Source organism: Musca domestica, unplaced genomic scaffold (genome assembly GCF_030504385.1).
Source record: "Musca domestica strain aabys unplaced genomic scaffold, Musca_domestica.polishedcontigs.V.1.1 24, whole genome shotgun sequence".
Lineage (NCBI taxonomy): Eukaryota > Metazoa > Arthropoda > Insecta > Diptera > Muscidae > Musca > Musca domestica.
In genome coordinates, this window is record NW_026712272.1 from 5,624,570 (window position 1) to 5,647,389 (window position 22,820).

The window sequence follows — 22,820 nt, forward strand, 5'->3', positions numbered from 1 at the left end:
TCAGTTCGAACCTCAAACTCTTCTATGGAGAAGAGTTTGACCCTTAAATTCTTCTGTGAAGAAGAGTTCAATCTTTAAACTCTTCTGTGAAGAATAGTTCGACCTTCAAACTCTTCAGCGGAGAAGAGTTCGGTCTTCAAACTCTCCTGTGGAGAAGAGTTCGACCTTCAAACTCTTTTGTGGAGAAGAGTTGGATCTTCAAACTCCTCTGTGGAGAAGAGTTTGACCTTCAAACTTATCTATGGGAAAGAGTTTTCTTATGTGGAGAATAGTTTTACGTTTAAACTCTTCTGTGGAGAAGTGTTCGACCTTCAAACTCTTTTGTGGAGAAGAGTTGGATTTTCAAACTCCTCTGTGGAGAAGAGTTCGACCTTCAAACTGCTCTGTGGAGAAAAGATCGACCTTCAAACTCTTCTGTGGAGAAGAGTTCGACCTTTTAACTTTACTGCGGAGAACTGTTCGATCTTCAAATTCTTCTGTGGGAACGAGTTCTACCTTTAAACTCCTCAGTGGAAAAGAGTTCGAACCTCAAGCTCTTCTATGGAGGAGATTTTGACCCTTAAATTCTTCTGTGAAGAACTGTTCGATCTTCAAACATTTCTGAAGAATAGTAGCTCGACCTTCAAACTGTTTTGGGGGGAAGAGTTCTACCTTCAAACTCCTCGGTGGATAAGAGTTCCACCTTCAAACTCTTCTGCGCGCAAATTATCTGCCGAGAAGAGTTCGATCTTCAAACTCCTCTATGAAGAAGAGTTCTACCTTCGAAATCCTCTGCGGAAAAGAGTTCGACCTTCAAACTCTTTTGCGGAGAAGATTTCGATCTTCAAACTATTCTTTGGAGAAAAGTTCGACCTTCAAACACTTCTGTGAAGAAGATTTCGACTTGCAACTTTTCTGTGGCGATCAGTTTGACCCTCAATTCTTCTATGAAAACGAGTATGAGTTTCGATCTCTTCTATGAAAACGAGTTTGAGTTCCGAGCTCTTCTATGAAGTCAAATTTGAGACTCAAGCTCCGCTATGAAGAAGAGTCTCAATCCCTTCTATGGAGAAGAGTTTCAAGTTCTTCTATGAAGAAGAGTTTCAAGTTCTTCTATGAATAAGGGTTTCAAGCTCTTCTATGAAGAAGAGTTTCAAGATATTCTATGTATAAGTTTCCAGAACTTCTATACTGCGCATCCAACTTTTCTATAAGAAGAGGTTAACTACTTTATTCATTCATTCATTTATTAAATTCTTTCGACATATATTTCTTACATGTACCATATTTCTTTCACCGAACATTGCATGTTCTGCTACCTTGCCTTTTCCACATGTGTTGTGCCATTTTAATTTAATTTTTTATCTTAACTCAAAAATCAGCTTACTTATCTCACAAGCATGCATTTTTATAGAGTGGAATATTATGGCTTGTGCTTAATGATAGAGCTCTGTAGATTAAATACTATGTAAATTCTATGCAGACATAATGCCTACCTACATACATGTATATGTGTGTATGTATCTTCCCTCCCTCCTTCGTCATGTGTAGAGATATGTATGAATATCTGCAAACATGGCTGTAACCGCCATGTGCCTTCGGCAAACAGCTGTAGTCGACAACGACGACATACCTTCAATGCCCGGAATTTTTGTGAATTTTCCACAAAACCAAAAATAATAAAAAAAGTAAATCTCTCAGCAATTTATGCTGGGCTTACCACCGATGAAGCCCACACTCCTTTGGTGTCGGTGGAACCAGCAGCTTGTATCTTCCCTCCCTCCTTCGTCATGTGTAGAGATATGTATGAATATCTGCAAACATGGCTGTAACCGCCATGTGCCTTCGGCAAACAGCTGTAGTCGACAACATACCTTCAATGCCCGGAATTTTTGTGAATTTTCCACAAAACCAAAAATAATAAAAAAAGTAAATCTCTCAGCAATTTATGCTGGGCTTACCACCGATGAAGCCCACACTCCTTTGGTGTCGGTGGAACCAGCAGCTTGTCTTTAATTTTTATGAGAAAAATCCCACAGTTATTTCTGCAGCTAGCAAAAACCTCGCTCGGAATATCGACAACGACAAGTGGTCGGATGGATGGCTGACTGGCTGGTTGGCTAGATGTTGGAAGTATGTCAAATATGTTCACCAACAACCAACCGAGCGAACGAACTCAGAATCCAAAGGCAAAGGAAAAATCTCAGCTTATAACATGAATATGAATGAAATGAATGTTGTAAATAAATGAGAGCGAGAGACAAAGAGAGCGGGGAAAAAGGAAGCTGTGCAGGACCATACCAAAGAGAGGCGAGGAAAAAACAATAAAAACAACTCATTCAGATTATTTTATGTTTTTGTTGTATTACAAGTGTTTCGACACACAAAGTTTTTCATTTCATTTATTGCTGTTGTTGTTATTTGCTTTTGTGTGCCCTTATTTTTATTATTATTTGTAAAATATGTTTCTTTTCCATGTACTTCGGTTCGGTTTGTTTGTGGATTTGTGACCAGAGATTATATCCGGTTTAAAGGCCTAAAAGTGTGCCAAACTTTTATAACGCATGCCAATATTCGAGCACACAACAATGGTCTCTCTTTCATTCTCTCTCTCGCTCCTTCTCTCTCTCTAACATAGTTGCCAGGCAGGACACATTCAGGGTACACCATGCTCGTTTTCTATCTGTGTGTGTATTTGTGAAATGGTAATGGTTTCAGTTGTTTGTTCTTATTTGCATTGTCTCCACATCTTTGTATCCGTTTCAACTCAAACAATACGAGTTACGACAATAATGCCGACTACTACAACTACAATTGCACTTTTTTGTTTGATAATTTGTTGTTGTTGTGCAAATTGACAGTGGTATTTAGTTTAAAAACGGTTTTGGGCAAAAGAGTTTGACCAACCAACTCTTCGTCTTTGAAGAACAAACTCTTCTATGAAGATGAGTTCGATTTTTAAACTCGATCGTCAAACTCTTCTATGAAGTTGAGTTTGATCCTCAAACTCTTCTATGAAGATGAGTTTGATCCTCAAACTCTTCTATGAAGATGAGTTTGATCCTCAAACTCTTCTATGAAGATGAGTTTGATCCTCAAACTCTTCAATGAAGATGAGTTTGATCCTCAAACTCTTCAATGAAGATGAGTTTGATCCTCAAACTCTTCAATGAAGATGAGTTTGATCCTCAAACCCTTCTATGAAGATGAGTTTGATCCTCAAACTCTTCTATGAAGATGAGTTTGATCCGCAAACTCTTCTATGAAGATGAGTTTGATCCTCAAACTCTTCTATGAAGATGAGTTTGATCCTCAAACTCTTCAATGAAGATGAGTTTGATCCTCAAACTCTTCAATGAAGATGAGTTTGATCCTCAAACTCTTCAATGAAGATGAGTTTGATCCTCAAACTCTTCTATGAAGATGAGTTTGATCCTCAAACTCTTCTATGAAGATGAGTTTGATCCTCAAACTCTTCTATGAAGATGAGTTTGATCCTCAAACTCTTCTATGAAGATGAGTTTGATCCTCAAACTCTTCTATGAAGATGAGTTTGATCCTTAAACTCTTCTATGAAGATGAGTTTGATCCTCAAACTCTTCTATGAAGATGAGTTTGATCCTTAAACTCTTCTATGAAGATGAGTTTGATCCTCAAACTCTTCTATGAAGATGAGTTTGATCCTCAAACTCTTCTATGAAGATGAGTTTGATCCTCAAACTCTTCTATGAAGATGAGTTTGATCCTTAAACTCTTCTATGAAGATGAGTTTGATCCTCAAACTCTTCTATGAAGATGAGTTTGATCCTTAAACTCTTCTATGAAGATGAGTTTGATCCTCAAACTCTTCTATGAAGATGAGTTTGATCCTCAAACTCTTCTATGAAGATGAGTTTGATCCTCAAACTCTTCAATGAAGATGAGTTTGATCCTCAAACTCTTCAATGAAGATGAGTTTGATCCTCAAACTCTTCAATGAAGATGAGTTTGATCCTCAAACTCTTCAATGAAGATGAGTTCAATGCTCAAACTTTTCCATGAAGATGAGTTTGATCCTCAAACTCTTCTATCAAGATGAGTTTGATCCTCAAACTCTTCTATCAAGATGAGTTTGATCCTCAAACTCTTCTATCAAGATGAGTTTGATAATAAAACTATTTTATGAAACTTCACTTTATTCCTTTAAACCTCTAAATTCATTTTCTCTAGTAGGCATTTTGAACTTCCAAAAAATTCTCTCCAATTTTGCTGCCTTCAAAACACAATGCAATCCAATTGAAAAAATCCTTTCTCAGCTACCATACCAAACTATGCCGGTGTACGAATATAGCAACAACAGAAATGAATGGTATAATGAAAAATGTACAATAATAACAGCAAAACCCTGTCAAAGTGTAAAAATGCCGTATCTGTGTTAAGCGGTCAAACGACACACCTTCTTGCCAACAACAATAACAACATCAGAAACAGGCAACAGACACGGATATTTTTGCTAACAAAACGACTGCCTCCCAACGGCCCAATGGGGCACACTCAAACATACATACATCGGCCAAAGGAAAAAAGAAGAAAATAACTGCAATAGTACACATGCAACATTTCTCTACACACACACACACACTCATACACATACCATCATCATACACATAAACAGGCATTCTCATTTGTGATTGCTGTGGTAAAAAAGGATTTTATTTAGGTTTCTTCATTCTTTCGTACTACTCTTCTCCACCTCGTTTTCCACTTATTACACTGGCCTACAACCAACTACCACATTAAACGTGATTTAAGGACTAATGGTTGGCAGTGGTGTTGGCCCAAATGGGAGTAGTTTAAATGCCTGCTGTCATGTTCTAATTGATGATGATTGTCGTTTGGATGTTGGTTTGATGGTCGACCATTGTTTTATTTTTTTTTTTATTTACTCCAAATAAAACTTTTAACACTTGTCAGTTCAGAGAACTTTGTGCACTATCGATGGCAGGCCGGAAGGAAGGGCGGATGTCTTGAAACAATGAAACATGTAATATTGTGAATTGATTACAAGTAGGCCACAAAAATGCATTATTGCAACATGTATTGGTCAATTTTTGTTGATAACTTTTTTAATAGGGGTTGGGGCAAGTATGCCGGAAAGTTTGATAAATATACTAGACATCTAAGAGGAGAAGGGCAGTCCGACTTTTTTTCTATGAAAAGAGATGTAGGGAGCTTATAGATTTCTTTACAGATGAGATTGATGTTCGATTTTTTTTCTTAAAAGAGTTTGAGGCTAAAACATTTCTTCATCGAATAGTTTGATGCTGAATCACTACTTTACCGAAGTGTTTGAGAATTAGACGCTCCTCCATAGAAACGTTTGAAGCTCTACAATTTCTTCAAAGAAGATTTCGAGTTTAAAAAACTTTTCTCCGTCGATAAGTATGAGGATCAAAGACTTCTTTGTAGATGAGTTATGGGCTCAAACCCACCTTCAGAATTTGAGGCTCAAACACATCTTCATCAAAGAGGTTGGGGCTCAAACACGTCTTCATGAAAGAGTTTGTGGCTCAAAACTCTTCTTCATCGAAGAGTTTGGGGCTTAAAACTCTTCATAGAAGAGTTTAAGGTTTAAACACTTCTTCATAGAAGATTTTGAGGTTCAAACACTTCTTTATAGAAGAGTTTGAGGTTCAGGCATTTCCACATAGAAGATTTTGAGGTTCAAACTCATCTTCATAGAAGAGTTTGAGGCTCAAACTCATCTTCATAGAAGAGTTTGAGGTTCAAACTCATCTTCATAGAAGAGTTTGAGGTTCCAACTCATCCTCATAGAAGAGTTTGAGGTTCAAACTCATCTTCATAGAAGAGTTTGAGGTTCAAACTCATCTTCATAGAAGAGTTTGAGGTTCAAACTCATCTTCATAGAAGAGTTTGAGGTTCAAACTCATCTTCATAGAAGAGTTTGAGGTTCAAACTCATCTTCATAGAAGAGTTTGAGGTTCAAACTCATCTTCATAGAAGAGTTTGATGTTCAAACTCATCTTCATAGCAGAGTTTGAGGTTCAAACTCATCTTCATAGAAGAGTTTGAGGTTCAAACTCATCTTCATAGAAGAGTTTGAGGTTCAAACTCATCTTCATAGAAGAGTTTGAGGTTCAAACTCATCTTCATAGAAGAGTTTGAGGTTCAAACTCATCTTCATAGAAGAGTTTGAGGTTCAAACTCATCTTAATAGAAGAGTTTGAGGTTCAAACTCATCTTCATAGAAGAGTTTGAGGTTCAAACTCATCTTCATAGAAGAGTTTGAGGTTCAAACTCATCTTCATAGAAGAGTTTGAGGTTCAAACTCATCTTCATAGAAGAGTTTGAGGTTCAAACTCATCTTCATAGAAGAGTTTGAGGTTCAAACTCATCTTCATAGAAGAGTTTGAGGTTCAAACTCATCTTCATAGAAGAGTTTGAGGTTCAAACTCATCTTCATAGAAGAGTTTGAGGTTCAAACTCATCTTCTTAGAAGAGTTTGAGGTTCAAACTCATCTTCAAAGAAGAGTTTGAGGTTCAAACTCATTTTCATAGAAGAGTTTGAGGTTCAAACTCATTTTCATAGAAGAGTTTGAGGTTCAAACTCATCTTCATAGAAGAGTTTGAGGTTCAAACTCCTTTTCATAGAAGAGTTTGAGGTACAAACTCCTTTTCATAGAAGAGTTCGAGGTTCAAACTCATCTTCATGGAAGAGTTTGAGTTTCAAACTCTTCGTCAGCGATTAGTTTGAGGTTAAAATTGTTATTCATTGGATAGTTGGGGTTCAAACTCTTCTTCATCGAAGAGTTTGAGCCTCATACACTTTTTCGTCGGAGAGTTTGAGGTTCACGAAGAGTTTTAGGTTCAAACTCATCTTCATATCTTCCTTGAAGTTCAAACTCATCTTCATGGAAGAGTTTGAGGTTAAAACACTTCTTCATGGAAGAGGTTGACGTTCGAACACATCTTCAAAGTTGAGTTTAACACGCAAACCTTTTTTTTAATAGAGTTTGATGCTGAAATTCTTCCACAAACACAAGTTTGATGCTTTAGATTTTTTTCTAGACCATATTTATGGCTTTCAAAGTTCAAATTTTATTTGTATCAGCAGAAACAAATTTTATCATGTTCTCTAAGAATAGTTCGCATTCGTGCACTTGGATTTAAAAATAGATTTTGTTTTTATCGAACATATGTATTCATTAAAGTGTGTTTGTTTTCCATGTTCTACAAAAATAAAATCCACCATAACATAATTTCAAAAATTGTTGCCAAAACCAAAAAACAAGAAAAAAACCAAAGATATCAACACCAAACTGTGTGTGGCATATTTGAAATGTTATTTATGGTGACAGAAAACGTATAAAATTGAAAAGATATTTTCATGACTGTCTACGGCCACTGCTAAGTATTTATCAAGGATGTTTTGGCCATTGTTGAAGATGTGTTGTTGTGTTTGTTGTTGCTTTTTTAGATCATCATTTTAGAATAAAAAACTGAAATTAAAATCACTGCATCATCAAAATAATGCTGATGATGCGGATGCCCATACAGATGTTGGTGATGCTGTCGATCGTGCTACTGCCGGCGTCCATTAGTCATGATGCAATTTTTAAAAATGGGAAACATCAGCATTTTCCCAATGTAAATAAATAAATAAATAGCATTTAATAATCAAATTTCTATATGAAATGATGTAAGAATTTCAATCTAAATATGGATGAACAATTTACACAGACACATGTACATGTATGTGCATGAATGAAGCTTAGTTGTAGAGAATTTTCATTACTATTTCATTTATAATCCCCATTTACCTGACGATAGTAGGAAGGGGTAAGGGCGCCTGTGCTACATTTCTCTTTGTAGAACATTTTAGCTTAGCTGACTCTGCCATACCTGTTCGAATTATGCATTCAGGTTGTGTGTTGCCATGTGTTTTGGTCATTTAGCCATGGAGAAGGCGATCGATCGGATGCCGATTGCATTGGATGCATATTTAATATTCCATTGATGGGCGACAACTGTGTGCCGTATTCGACTGAGAGACTGATTTTGCTTCTTCCTCCTTCTCTTATTATACAGAGGAATGACTGCATGACATTATCATTGACTAATTTTCTATATTAACGAGTCATTTAAATTATACATCAAATAAATTATAATGAGTATGATGTAATTATGAATCAAACATTTTAATATTCTGTTATAAACTGATTCAAACTCTGTGCATACAAATATGTAGTCTGGACAATCGAAAATCGTGACAATATTTCCACATTGCAGTATTTAAATTAATGAATAATATTCTTTACAATATGTTTTGAGGCACAAGAACTTATCCATAGATGAGTCTGAGGTTTGAACTTATTTCATAGAAGAGTTTAAGGTTCAAACTCAGCTTCATAGAAGAGTTTTGAGGTTCAAACTAATCTTCATAGAAGAGTTCGAGGTTCAAACTCATCTTCATAAAAGAGTTTGAGGTTCAAACTCCTCTTCATAGAAGAGTTTGTGGTTCAAACTCATCTTCATAGAAGAGTTTGTGGTTCAAACTCATCTTCATAGAAGAGTTTGAGGTTCAAACTCATCTTCATAGAAGAGTGTGAGGTTCAAACCCCCTTTCATAGAAGAGTGTGAGGTTCAAACCCCTCTTCATAGAAGAGTGTGAGGTTCAAACCCCTCTTCATAGAAGAGTGTGAGGTTCAAACTCTTCTTCATAGGAGAGTTTGAGGTACAAGCTCACCTTCATAGAAGAGTTTGAGATTCAACTCATCTTCATAGAAGAGTTTGAGGTTCAAACTCATCTTTAAAGAGGAATTTGAGCTTCTAACTCATCTTTATACAAGAGTTTGAGGTTCAAACTCATCTTCATATAAGAGTTTAAGGTTTAAACTCATATTCATACAAGAGTTTAAGGTTTAAACCATCTCCACAGAAAAGTTTTATGCTCAAACTCATCTTCATCGAAGAGTTTGAGGTTCAAACTTATCTTTCTTGAAGAGTTTGAGGTTCAAACTCATCTTCCTTGAAGATTTTGAGGTTCAATCTCATCTTTTTAGAAGAGTTTGAGGCTCAAACTCATCTTCCTAGAAGAGTTTGAGGTTCAATCTCATCTTCATAGAATTTCAAACTCATCTTCATTGAAGAGTTTGAGGTTCAAACTCATATTCATATAAGAATTTGAGGTTCGAATTCATCTTCATAAAATTGTTTGAACTTCAAACGCATTTTCATAGCAGTGTTTGAGCTTCAAACTCGTCTTCATACAAGAGTTTGAGGTTCAAACTCCTTTTCATATAAGATTTTGAGGTTTAAACTCATATTTATACAAGAGTTTAAGGTTCAAACCATTTCCATAGAAAAGTTTTAGGTTCAAACTCATCTTCATCGAAGAGTTCAAACTCATCTTCATAGATCTTGAAACTCATCTTTTTTGAAAAGTTTGGGGTTCAGAATCATCTTCATAGAAGAGTTTAAGATTCATACTAATTTTCATAGAAGAGTTTGAGGTTCATACTCAATTTCATAGAAGAGTTTAAGGTTCATACTCTGTTTCATAGAAGAGGTTGAGCTTCAAACTCAGTTTTATAGAAGAGGTTGAGCTTCAAACTCGTTTTCATAGAAGAGTTTGAGGTTCAAACCCGTTTTCATAGAAGAGTTTGAGGTTCAAACTCGTTTTCATAGAAGAGTTTGAGGTTCAAACCCGTTTTCAAAGAAGAGTTTGAGGTTCAAACCCGTTTTCATAGAAGAGTTTGAGGTTGAAACCCGTTTTCATAGAAGTGTTAGAGGTTCTAACTCATCATCATAGAAGAAATTGATGTTCAAACTCATCTTCGTGGAAAAGCTTGAGGTTCAAACTCAAAGGAGTTTGATGGTAAAACTCGACTCCACAGCGAAGTTTGATGGTAAAACTCGACTCCACAGTGAAGTTTGATGGTCAAACTCGACTCCATAGTGGAGTTGGGTGGTCAAACTCGACTCCTTAGTGGAGTTCGAGGGTCATTCACATCTCCATAGTGAAGTTTGATGGTCAAACTCATCTTCACAGAAGAGTTTGAGGGTCATATTCGTCTCCACAGAAGATTTTGATGGTCAAACTCGTTTTCATAGTAGAGATTGAAGGTCAATATTTTCTCCACAGAAAGGTTCGAGGTTGAAACTGTCGTATATAAAAAAAAAAGTTTGATGGTAAAACTATTCTAAATTTCAGATGTTGAGGGTCAAACTTTTCTTCATTTTCGTTATTATTTTACAAATCAATTGTCATATTCGCCATTAACCCTTAAAAGACATTATGTGCACATTATGTTAAAAACTCCATAAATCATCGTATAATATTTTTGAATACACATCGGTATTTCTACATCTAAATTATGTTATTTATAAATTTATAGAGACTACACTTTCATGGCATTCCAAAAACAAGGGGAAATTCTATTCCCCATCCAATGTAAAAGGAATTTGTTTTTTTTTTGTGGCTTTCCAAAGAAATATATTTAAAAATACACCGTTCTATTTCTGAAACTGTTTCATATTCTACCCCTCCCGCGCCCTTTCAGACATTTCTCGTCATTCAATTAACAATTCAGCGCCAAATTGCATTTGAAACGTCTCAATTGACGGCAAGATGTTGGATATGGATGTTGTTCCCCTCTAATTTAGCTGTGAGACGCTTTTATTCACACAAACATGTAGTAGTTTCTTTTGTTTTTCTGTTCGTTTTTAGAATTTCCATAAAGATTTCATGTCTTTGTTGCATTTGTGATTTTTTCCCAGTTCTTCTTTTACATTTTTCATGCTAATTAGTTTTGACGCTCCACGAATGCCAACAAACGCCGAGGGAAGGTCGGAAAGGGATTTTGGCTATTTTTTCTAATGATTTTTTTTGTGTTTGTTGGGGGAATGAGCCTTACAACAAAAGCCAGCCAACTTATTTTTGGAATATGTCGGCAGCTTCTTTTCCATCATCCCCAACGTCTCCATCCTCTTCTTTTGTTTGCAGTTGGAGATTCTGAAATCTTTGTTTATGTTTCGTTTTGTTTTTTATTTCAGTTGCAGACCTAATTTATTCGGTGGGCCTTTGTTTTTCTTCTGCTTCCTCCAAAAAATTGTTTAGGGTTTTTTATGTGTGGCCCACATTTCATTGTTGTTGTTGTTTTTCTTTATTCTTAATTTTTCCTCTAAATGGTAATTAATTTGAGTTGTAAATAGACAAATTGTGCAGTGTCTCTGTGATTTTTTATGGCTGTAAATACGGCTGGGGCATTCCGCATCTTTTGTTTGTGTTTGAATGTTATTGTAAGACTTTGTCTGACTTTGCATAGGGGAGGTTATCGCTTGACATCAGAGAAAATTTTTAAGTGTTTAGGAAATACTTAAATTTTTTTGATAACCTCATTTTCAAGGAGAGGAAATGCGGGGAAGCTGAGATAAGTGTAAAGATAAATAAAGGGTAATTAAAACAAAGAAAGTGTTGTAAGTGGATGAAAAGAATAATCGTACGTTTATTATTTTTGTCATTGAAATTGTGTATTGAGAACCTTTACCGTAATAACCCTCTAACTATTCTATCAATCAGTGTATCATACTCTTCTATGAAGACGAGCTTGATCCTCAAACTCTTCTATGAAGATGAGTTTGACCTTCAAAATATTCTATGACGATAAATTTAAACCTCAAACCCATATATGAAGAAGAGTTTGAACCTCAAACTCCTCTATGAAGAAGACTTTTCTACGAAGAGGAGTTTGAACCTCAAACTCTTCTATGAAGGGGAATTTGAACCTCAAACTTTTCTGTTAAGATGAATTTGAACCTCAAACTCTTCTACGAAGAGGAGTTTGAACCTCAAACTCTTCTATGAAAAGGAGTTTGAACTTAAACTCTTCTATGAAGAGGAGTTTGAACCTCAAACTCTGCTATGATGATAAGTTTAAATCACCAACTCTTCTACGAAGAGGAGTTTGAACCTCAAACTCGTCCAGGAAGAGAGGTTTGAACCTCAAACTCTTCTATGAAAATGAGTTTGAACCTCAAACTTTTCTATGAAGATGAGTTTGAACCTAAAACTCTTCTATGAAAATGAGTTTGAACCTCAAACTCTTCTATGAAGATGAGTTTGAACCTCAAACTCTTCTATGAAGATTTCATCTTTTTTTTAACAATCATTCTAATAAACATTTTTGCTGGTTTCCTCCTTTGAAACTTACCTGTTTTTTCCTTTTTTTCCATTTCAGGTTATTGGTTTGGCCATTGTTATTGCCTCCGCCTGGCTGCTGACAGATCCCACCTTTGTTCTGTCCATGACACAATCCTATAATCATTATTACATTGCGCTCTATGTGTTCCTGGGTATTGGTGTTCTTATTACCATTGGTGCTTTCTTCGGTTGCTGTGGCGTTCTCAAAGAATCGCAATGTCTGCTGGTGTCGGTGAGTAAAACAAATTAAGTGACTATTCAAATATTGTCATGCCACAACAGAACCATAATTAAAATTCCAACAAACAAAAATTTGTGTTAAATAATTTTCGTGAAAATGGGTCCCCCCTAGACCGCTGAAATATGTGGTGTGGGTGGGAATGCGTGTGTGTGTGGAGTACTTGGAGGCGTTGTCAGTCAAACTAACAAATAACCAGCAAATCATAACAAAATTCGAAAATAACCAACAACAGGTTGTTGTAGCCCGCATTGAAAAATGAACTTTAACTGATTTTTATTGCTTTGTTTTTCGCTGTCGTAGCCAGCCAACAACAGCTGTTGCATGTGAATGTGACAGGCCACCGGTTGGCCTGGGATAGTCATTGGCCTCTTACGGTTAGATGTCGAAAATTTTGTTGTTGGTGGAATAGGCCTGGCTGCACTACACCCCCACAATTATGGAAGTCATTCATTAAACAGAATAAAACCTTTCTCCCTCACACACACACACACACACACACAAAATGGTTGAGGATTTCCCAATCCCCCCACACCCACCATTCTCCAATGGTCTTTTGTCATAATTTAGGCTTGATTAATTCTCTTTAAATTTGTTGTTGTTGCAGACTTTTGCCTCCGTCTTATCTCTGTCTGACTTGCTGACCTTTTTTGTGTTTTGTCATTTTCCTTTTCAGTTCTTCTGTGTGATATTGGTGGTGATGGTGGCACAAATAGCTGCCGGTGCCTGGGCATTCCATAACAAAGATAAGCTAGATGATATTGTTCGAGCCTCCGTCAAATATTCTGTACAGGAGGAGTATGGTCAATCAAGTATGAGTTCGCGTACTGTCACGTTTGATACTATACAAAAGAATGTAAGTGGAGGGGGGAAGAGGAAAACTCACATGAGATCCCATATGGAAAGTCCCATTCAGCCCGGCTGGAATGGAAGTTTTCCCATGAAATATCCGACTGGAATGGAAGTTTTCCTATGAAAAATCCGACCGGAATGGAAGTTTTCCTATGAAAAATCCCATTCAGCTCGGCTGGAGGGAAGTTTTCCTGTGGAACATCCCATTCCGATCGGCTGGAATGGAAGTTTTCCTATGGAAAATCCCATTCAGCCCAGCTGGAATGGAAGTTTTCCTATGGAAAATCCCATTCAGCCCAGCTGGAATGGAAGTTTTCCTATGGAAAATCCCATTCAGCCCGGCTGGAATGAAATTTCTCAATTAGCCCGGATGGAGGGAAGTTTTTGAAATTCCCATTCAGATCGGCTGGAATGGAAGTTTTCCTATGGAAAATCCCATTTTCCTATGGAAAATCCCATTAAGCCCGGCTGAAATGGAAGTTTTCCTATGAAAATCCTATGCGGGAATTCTTCTATTTCAAATCTAATTTTCTGTTCCTCTTTTGCCCTAGCTCAAATGTTGTGGTGCTGATGGTCCCGCTGACTGGGCTACCAGCCGTTTCAACAACGTAGATCGCACAAATATTGTCGACATTGCCATCTCTTCCATGAATGTCTTCTACAACATTCCCGAGTCCTGCTGTAAGGATGAATTGAAAGAGAATGTTTGTGAGATGTCAAGGAAATTGAAATTCGGAGGCACTATTAATCCGGCCATACATCAACAGGTGAGATTGGTGGTATCCTTTAAAAAAAATATATAAAAAAATTAATTTTCCGATCCAATTCTCTTTCCAGGGCTGTGTGGACAAATTGATTGAGGTCATCTATGAAAACTGGGTATTGCTCTTTGGCATTACTGGCGGCATTGTCCTATTGGAATTGTTGGCTTTGACCTTGTCCTTGAGCTTGTGCTGTGCCGTGAGAAGTCAGCAATACAAGGCCTGAGAATTACAGAATTCCCATAGGGAAATATCAGACGATGAAAAATACTAACCGTATTCTATAAGGCAGCAGCAGCAGCAGCAACAACAGCAGCACACGTATCAGCAGCAACATCAGCCACACTCACAGCGTCAGCGTCATCATACGCAACAACAACATCAATTGCAACAAAGACAACAACAGCTGCAACAAGAACGACTGCAACAATATCATCAGCAACAAGAGGAGCAACATTGTCAGCCCCAACATCATCATCATCATCATCATCAGCAGCAGCATCATCATCCTGCTCCTCATCATCATCGCCATCAACAGTATGTTGTGCAACACGAACCGCAGCAACATTTCTATTGAAGAAACACCAACAAGAAAATGAAGAATTGTTAAAGAAGAGAAGAAGAAGCAGAGAATATTATAATAAAATTAGGAAACAAAATGTCTTAAGGGCCATACATATAGAAGCCAATTGTTAGGACTACTTTTGAAGTAAGGAGAACTGCAAGATTTTCCTTCTCCATACATACTCTGACTCAATTTCCTCTTTTAAGGAATCTCATGTATTTTTTCTCTTTCACAATAGAATCTAAAAAAAACTAAACTCAACCAAAATGCAAACTTTTGAAACAGAGCAATTCACAAAATATTATTATTATTATTTTTAATTTATATTAAAAATTGTATTTTATTAATTTCCTTTTTTGTATATAGTCTCTAAACCAAGCATGAAAAATTAAATCTAAAAATAAACTCTCCAAAACAAAAAAAAAAAAAATCGAATATTTAAGAAAAAGATTGAAACATAACCTTGAGATCATCACTTAAAAAACAACAACAGCATTTTCATATAGCATAATGTCTAATTAAAAGAAATGAAAACCCCCACACATAGAAAAATATAACAAAAAACACACACGCATACAAAACAAAGAAAATGTCGCATAAATTAAAATATAAGAATCTTTTTTGTTAGTTATTAAAATATTAAAAAAAAACTTAATGTAAATTTAAGGGACTAAATTAAATTTATTGAAAGAAAAAAATGAAGAAAACCGAAAAAATATATTTATAAAACACAAACACTACACAAACATATTTTTTATTTCCATTTTTTATATGATTTTATTATATAAAGTATTAGACCCATTCTATGTTATACCAAGCAGTTTATAACCGTTTTCCAAAAGTTTTAAGTTCCCACTTCTTTTATATATATTTTTCTTTGATTAAAGAGGTCAAAATCGTTCTGTAGAAAAATAGAGCAACTGTACGTTTTTGAATAGGCAGCCCATAGAAATATATTTTAAATAAATTTCATTGGGTTTTAAGCCACTAGAAATTAATGGTTGTCAGGAGAATATCTCTAGAACAACATAACATTGCAATTACATTTCTGTAATCAATACATGTTCAAAGGATTCGTAGCGTTCTCTCAATAATAATATCCACTTTTAAAGTACGTTCTAAGAAAAATGAAAATTTAAATACATTCTAATGAAATTTAAAAAAAACTATTCTAGGATAAAAAGAAACAGGAGATATGTGAACTGCAGTCAAACACACAAAAGTAGCCAAGAACCTGATTCTTGAAAGATGCGTATAATAAGTTTCGGTTTCGGATGTTTATCTGCTAAATTAACTTAAAGCAAATGCAACATCTACACAAGGTATGCAGAAATTAGGAACATATTGTATGTAAAAAAAATATAGTAAAGAAACTTAAACATGAGCAGACAATGGCTTATTTCAAAGATCCGAAAAAATTCCACAAAAATGCTTCATAAGGACTTTTAGAAAAGCTAATCAATACCGAAAGTACTTTGGAAAAGCTAATCAAGACTGAGAGAAGTTTCTGACTCAGAAGCACCTTGCACATTGCATCTGAAAGTAGAGGAACTGGTTAGCCCTTACAAAGCCTACAGTATTCTCCCATTTCGTAGTCATGCTATGCTATGCGAAAGTGGTCAGTGATGAAGCCCACAAAGCAATGCTCAGATTTCAAGGGGAGAGTACGGAAGTAGTTAAGTTGAAGGCCGCTTTTTTTACTCGAAGACCAACTGGTCCATTTGGCTTATCCTGTAAGAAAAGTTTAAAAGAGACAGTGAGGGAAAGAGAAAGAGAGAAACAAAAAACCCAATAGAAGATTAAAAAATCAGCAGTAACAATAAACCTGAGAACTGATCATTTAAAAAATGCTAGATCACGATGATTTAGCTTTATAAATCTTCTGTTCATGTTTAAGTAAAGAGAATGAGCCCAGACACTGGATCCTTTAATCCGCCATTATCTAAAATTTTCTACTGAAGGGCTGTGCTAACACATCATCATATTATGATTTTTGTTGAACCTATCCGGATTAGTGATAGTCTATTTAGAAGTTATAGTCCTAATGTTGCAACTTTCATATCGAGTTTTAGTACGGGCTATGTTGGGAAAAGGAGGAAGCTTGTTCTTTTCCAGGAAGATTATGTCAAATTATCTTCGAAAAACTGAACAAAACGTTGCTGTGAAAAAGATCTGCCAATAGAACTTGAGTCGAACCTGGAGAGTTTCTAGTGTATAATTCGCATATGCTAATTTGCAATAAGTTCGAAATATATACTACTTTCCAGAGAACGGCCCTTGTAAGCCATCATCCACATCAAATATGCCTGATGAGCCGCTTAACCAACGGCGAAACGCGTCGCATAGTGGTGAGTGTGTGATAGTGTCTATCTGGCTTTCCTTTTCACTGCAAATTTCAGATCATTAAGCTCGTCTCGAAAGAGAAAACAAACACTTAAATCATAAAAACATATGATCTTCGCCTTAATAAGGCAAAACTGAATCCATTATTGTTGGACCTCTCTTAATCATTCATCGAGAGTTCCATGATTATATTGTCAATCCAGATCCCCGCCTTCAGCCACTGCTTCAGTTCCAAAAATCTTTCGATTGCCTGGAAATCTAGCCTTAAACCGAGACTAAAAATTTTGGCGTGGGAATTGAGTGATTTCAAGTTCGCCATAAAATTGACCGATACTCTTGAATAGCTAATGGTCTATTTGAGGTGGTTTGTTAAGGTACCCAACAACAATTACGGAGCATTCCGATAGTTTCCAAACAAATGTTGAGTCCTAAACAACTTTGGATTAGATGGACAACACATTGGGTGTGTTTAGGGTAGGTTGACAGTTTGTAAAAACGTGACCACAGGACCCAAAATACTCTTGGATATGTTGAAGGTTTGAACATTGCACAGATTTCAACTTGGAATACACTAAAATTATAGTGAAGAGTGCTAAGAGTGTCAGACATACAACCCTTCACTGTTGCGATGAAGATGTTGTCTGGAATCTGTCTTATCTGCAACTAACTTAGCACTTTTGGTATTATAATATTAATCGTATGAAAGCTTAGAACCGGAAAATGGAATGCGTAAACCCGATATCATTAAACAAATCGTTGTAAAATACATGGATGTCTAAGTGTGTCGATCTTTCTATAGAATAATTTCCATGATCCTCAAAGTACTAATCGACGCCTGAAACTGGACTAGAATGAATATTATGGTTGGACATATTTATCAGGTTTAAAACTATCTGAGAAGTGATTTAAGTTGGTGTCGTAATAAGAACCAACGTGGCAGGAAAGTTGGTCTTATAGAATCCATCTACTACCTACGTTCTGCAATAAACCCATACATCCATGTGCAAAATATTAGACAGTCAGTGTATGGGATGAGATTTATACTTTTACCCGAAGAGTTTGAGTTGAACGGTATTGGCTGTGACCCAATGAGATCCAATACAATAAAAAGGTTAGGTAAAGCTACTTGCGGGTCACAATTTTTTTCTGAGTGTGCCCAACTTTAGCCGATTAAACAGTCTTGCCATCGAATTGACATATTGAACAATGTCGATCGTGTCTATGAAAGGAATTCCAGGCGTTTCATTCTTATTTCGCCTTTTTAACTAATTTTAAAAATTAGAAAAAATATCAAATAAATGAGAACAACTTGTTGTAAGTCATTTTGAATAATTCTGACAAAAAATGGGCATAGCTTCAGGCCTGTATTTCAGTAGTTTTACAAAACTGTTCTACCTCCATTGTGCCATGGGCTTTACCTTCATGGGAATAATACAGGAATAATATCATCATAACGTCGGAAAGCTAAATTTATGATAAAGAGGCTTGACTCCTAAAAGTATGCTATATAATGTAAAACAAAAATTATGAAAATCAGTATACTCTAACGTCAGTATGGCTCTAACATAATTTGTAATCGAGACTTAAGTTAATATTCGTTGAGGGGTACATGACTACAGACAAACTAAGAACGCTGATAGACACTTGGTCGCATAACACCTAATTGTTATGTTTCCCTGGCGAGGTAGAGGGACAAAAGTTTATATATTTGTCTACTTTATGGACATCGATCTTTCGAATATCTGTGTCCGATTAAACACTATAATTGTCATATGTAAAGTGACTTTTTCATATTTTATATTTGACGTTTTTATAACTGATACATGCATCAAAGCTTGGGAACATTAATATGTCAATTTTTTTAATGTTTTATTTTTTAAAATAAGTCGACTTTTAATGTTTTTTTCATTTTATTTTTTCATTTATCATTTTTCAAAAAATTTATAAATTTCAATAATTTTTCATTCAAAATTTTCAATTCCAAAATTGGTTTGACAGTTGATTGTCCCAGCAGCTGTGTCGATGCGACTACCTGAATTATTCTACCATGACTTTACCATACAAAATATATGATTTTTACTAGACTGAAATGCATTTCTTTTTATATTAAAAATTCTGGGGAGTGCCTAAAAGTATGCTTTATAATTCAACAGTAGTTCAACATAGTAGAAAATCACGTTACATATGACTCTAAAATAACGTGTATTCTAGTCTTAAATGTCGTACGCACACAACATATCCACTGGATTTCAACCGTAAATTCCATTGCGCACGTTAAATGACGTTAAATAAAATCCACTGGATTTGAAAATCGTCCTCATTTGGAGCATTCGCAATAGAATTGACAGTTGATATTTACTAGACCCAATAAATATCCGCGAAATTCCACAAATCAATTTTTTCCCAGAAGCGGGATAGGAATCTACAAACTTGGTTTGGTTATAACATGATGGGTTTTCTGAATTATTTTATATTTTCTCATTGTTTTTTTTTTAATAGTTAACAAACAACAACAAATTTCTATTCCATTTTCATTCATAAATGCCAATTTTTGTGTTAAGAGTCTTCCGCTTATTTATACAATTTACATACTAAAAAAATTAGAAAAATATATATTTTTCAGAATGCCAAATAAGTTTTTTTATTATATACAAAATATTTTTTTATCAGCATTTTTATTAAAAAAACAGCAGCGAAATACCACATTCCACAAGTTCAAAAAATAAAGCTCAAACAATATTTAAAATAATAATAAAAAAACTCACAAACATATTGTCCATTGAAAAAGAAAAGTAATTTAACCTAAACATCGAACCTCCCAAAAAAAAAGTATAAATGAGAAATAATTGTAATTGGTAAAAAGAAAACTATTTTTGACTTTTGAAATGAACCATATATTAATATTTATATATTTATTTAGTCTAATTCTAAAAAAATATTCTATATTAAAATTCTTGGCTTTTGGCGTGCAAATGAAATTAATGTTTGTGTTAATTTGTTATAAAATTCTGGATGATATTCATTTCAAGGTTAGGTTTATATTAAATCTTATAATTAGGATAATTATTATTATCAGTTTGAAGGGAAATGTAATCATTGTAGCCTTTCTCTATGGATAATTTGTAGATATTATAAATCGAACATCCAACAACACACAAGTCACAAGTAGACCTTTAAAGTTATCATATAAAAGTTCACACACCATGCACAATTTGTAAAGTTGCCAGGCAACACATTATATTTAAATACTTTGAAAATCATACATGTTTCCAGCTATGAAGAAGCATCATTAGGAGGTTGTGGTGTTAGGCTGTCCGTATGTGGAAATCACACCAGCTTCCGAACGAAATGATATAGGTTGATAAAATTTCACTCAGATATGTGTTTGGTTTGCATGACTTTTGGTAAGCAAAGTCTTAATGGATTCGTCAATGAACAGAATTGTCGCATTTGAGGTTAGGAAAATCATCGGTTGATGCACGAGAAGCAAATACATCCTCAACGTGTCACTGCGTGGAGTGGTTTTTGGTATGGAGGGATCATTGGGCCTGTTTTTTTATGAAAATTAGGCAGGTCAAGCGCAAACAGTCAATGGTGTTCCGTATCGTTAAATGTTAACCATTTTTTCTTACCCAGAATTGAATAAATGAATGTGGAGGCCATGTAAGTCCAACAAGACGGCGCCACATTTCATACAGCCAGAGAAACAATTCAGTTGTCGATCGAGTCATTTTGGAGCTATTTCGTCGCATAAATCAAGCGATTTAATTTTTTTATACTATATTTTATATATGTACGGACGAGCCCCCTTTAATTGACGCCTTGGAAGACTATATTGATGTATGCGTGAGATTCCGATTACTTTAATAAGTCTTGTTTCCGTTAACGAAGAACTTTTAACTTTAAATGCAAATATGTCAAACCTCTTTAACTTTCCTCCGCAGTTAAGCGTATCTGATCATATAAATGTAAATTGGTTTACTCATGTCCTGCAGTCACATTGCATTCAACTTAATTTTTAATGAAACCGTAGGCTTGCTTCGAGATACCGGAAATCAGTATTGTAAAAGGACAACCAGTTCTTTTCTGCCTAGAATCGATGAAATGAATGTGGAGGACAATTCAATGGCTGCATTAGTTATTTCCGGTCGTGTTATTTCGGGTTTTGGAGACCAGAATTGGCCGTGTGATTTAATACCTTTAGATTTTTTTTCTTTGGTGTTTTCTGAAGTCGAAGGTCTGCGCGAATAAGCCGCGGACTACTCAAGGAAATAGGATGATGGAATATGAAAAACGGTCTCTGAACATTTTGGCGGCCATTTATTTAACGATATAATAAAGTTTCACGACTTGTTTTTAAATCTGTTTTTTATTTAAAATTTAAAAATTGTGTTCTGTTTGGGATACCCTTAATACCACTGGTGTGACCTTTTTTCCGCTGGTTTTTTTTCTGCTTTCCAATGCCTTTGTCCACTTTGATATAGAGAAAGGTGCAAACGCCCCACAGGTTTTTACAGTGGCCAAAACTAATTTTATAGACTTGGCCTATGTGCCTTCTAATTAAATATCTTCTTTCTCTTATTAATTTTGACAGGTCATATAGGTTTTTACCTTGGTGCTTACTCACGAAGTTCACAATTTTTCTGACTTCTAAAATAATTTTTTTCCAATTTTAACACAGCATTCCTTTTGCCATTTTGTATTTTTCTATGTTTTCCCGATTGTTTATCAGCGCCCCTTGCGACTGTTTCCGCTGGCTTTTAATAAATAATCTTTTTTTTCGTACTTCATACATTGTGAAGTAGAATAAATAATCACTCTGATGTTCTGATCGATTTTGATGGTGTTTTTCTATATAGCTATTGTAAACGTAAAACTTCGCGTATGCCATAAAAACACAATGATAGCGGCGACTGTATTACGGTATTTGCTCTATAGAGGAAATATATGTAAAATATAAATTTAAAAAAAGACCAAAGTAAAATATTGTCCTTTTATTAGCTCCTCAATGTATTAAACATTTGCTAAATGAATAATATCCATAGAATAACAATTAAATGTGAGTTTAAATTTTATAAAATACATAGAAATATCTTCTAACCTTAGAATGATACCAGAAAATCGTCTATAAATTATAGACCCTTAGAAGGTATTTTATTTATAAAATACCAATTTACGGTATTGTTTTCTTTAAACTCGTTCTATGGAAGATCCAAGAAAATCATTTATTTCACATCTTTAAATTATTTTTGTGACCTGTGCAACTCTGCAAATCTTGCCATTGGTATTGTGTAACTAAATAAAAAATAACCTTACATTTGTAACTGTTTACCTGCTTTTTTAGAAATGAACCATTTATTTACACCGTTGATTAAATCAAAAAAATACAAAAAACAAAATGTAATCAAACGATAACCTGTCTTTATTTTTAAATAATTAATTATGAAATAAACAAAATATTACTATATACATATTTAGAATTTTATGTCATAACTTTTAAATAGAAAATAGAGCAAATTAATATATATGTAATATGTTTTTAAGGTAAATTTTTTCTACACCCTATTAAAATTATTTATGGGAACGTAATGTTATTAACTGTTTACAAATAAGCGAATATTTTTTTGTGTTTGTTAAATATTAAGTTATCCAAGAGAATATATAATAAAATTTCCAAAAAATAATAATATTAATACAATCCAAGCAAAAAAAAAAAAAATACATTCATTGTAGATATTAAGTACCTTATTTTAAAATAAAAAAAATATGGGAAAATGATATTTGAAGGTCCTTAGAGACAGCACTTCATCTTTTCAGCAGCTTGTGTTCCAGTAGGTTTTTAAAATTACTTCCATCCGATATTTTTTTTTTATTTTATGT

General features: G+C 34.8%; 1 protein-coding gene across 5 annotated transcripts in view; it reads left to right on the top strand.

Annotated features, from left to right (window-relative positions):
* Window positions 1-15,333, top strand: part of LOC101891276 (CD82 antigen) — a 35,123-nt gene extending 19,790 nt beyond the window's left edge. For all 5 annotated transcript variants that reach the window (XM_020035673.2, XM_005180360.4, XM_011292912.3 and 2 more), the window contains exons 3-6: window positions 12,219-12,413; window positions 13,096-13,275; window positions 13,823-14,038; window positions 14,109-15,333. In XM_020035673.2, coding sequence (XP_019891232.1) covers window positions 12,219-12,413; window positions 13,096-13,275; window positions 13,823-14,038; window positions 14,109-14,258 — 741 coding nt within the window. In that variant the 3' untranslated portion in view covers window positions 14,259-15,333. The remainder of the gene's footprint in view (window positions 1-12,218; window positions 12,414-13,095; window positions 13,276-13,822; window positions 14,039-14,108) is intronic.
* Window positions 15,334-22,820: the final 7,487 nt, after the last annotated feature.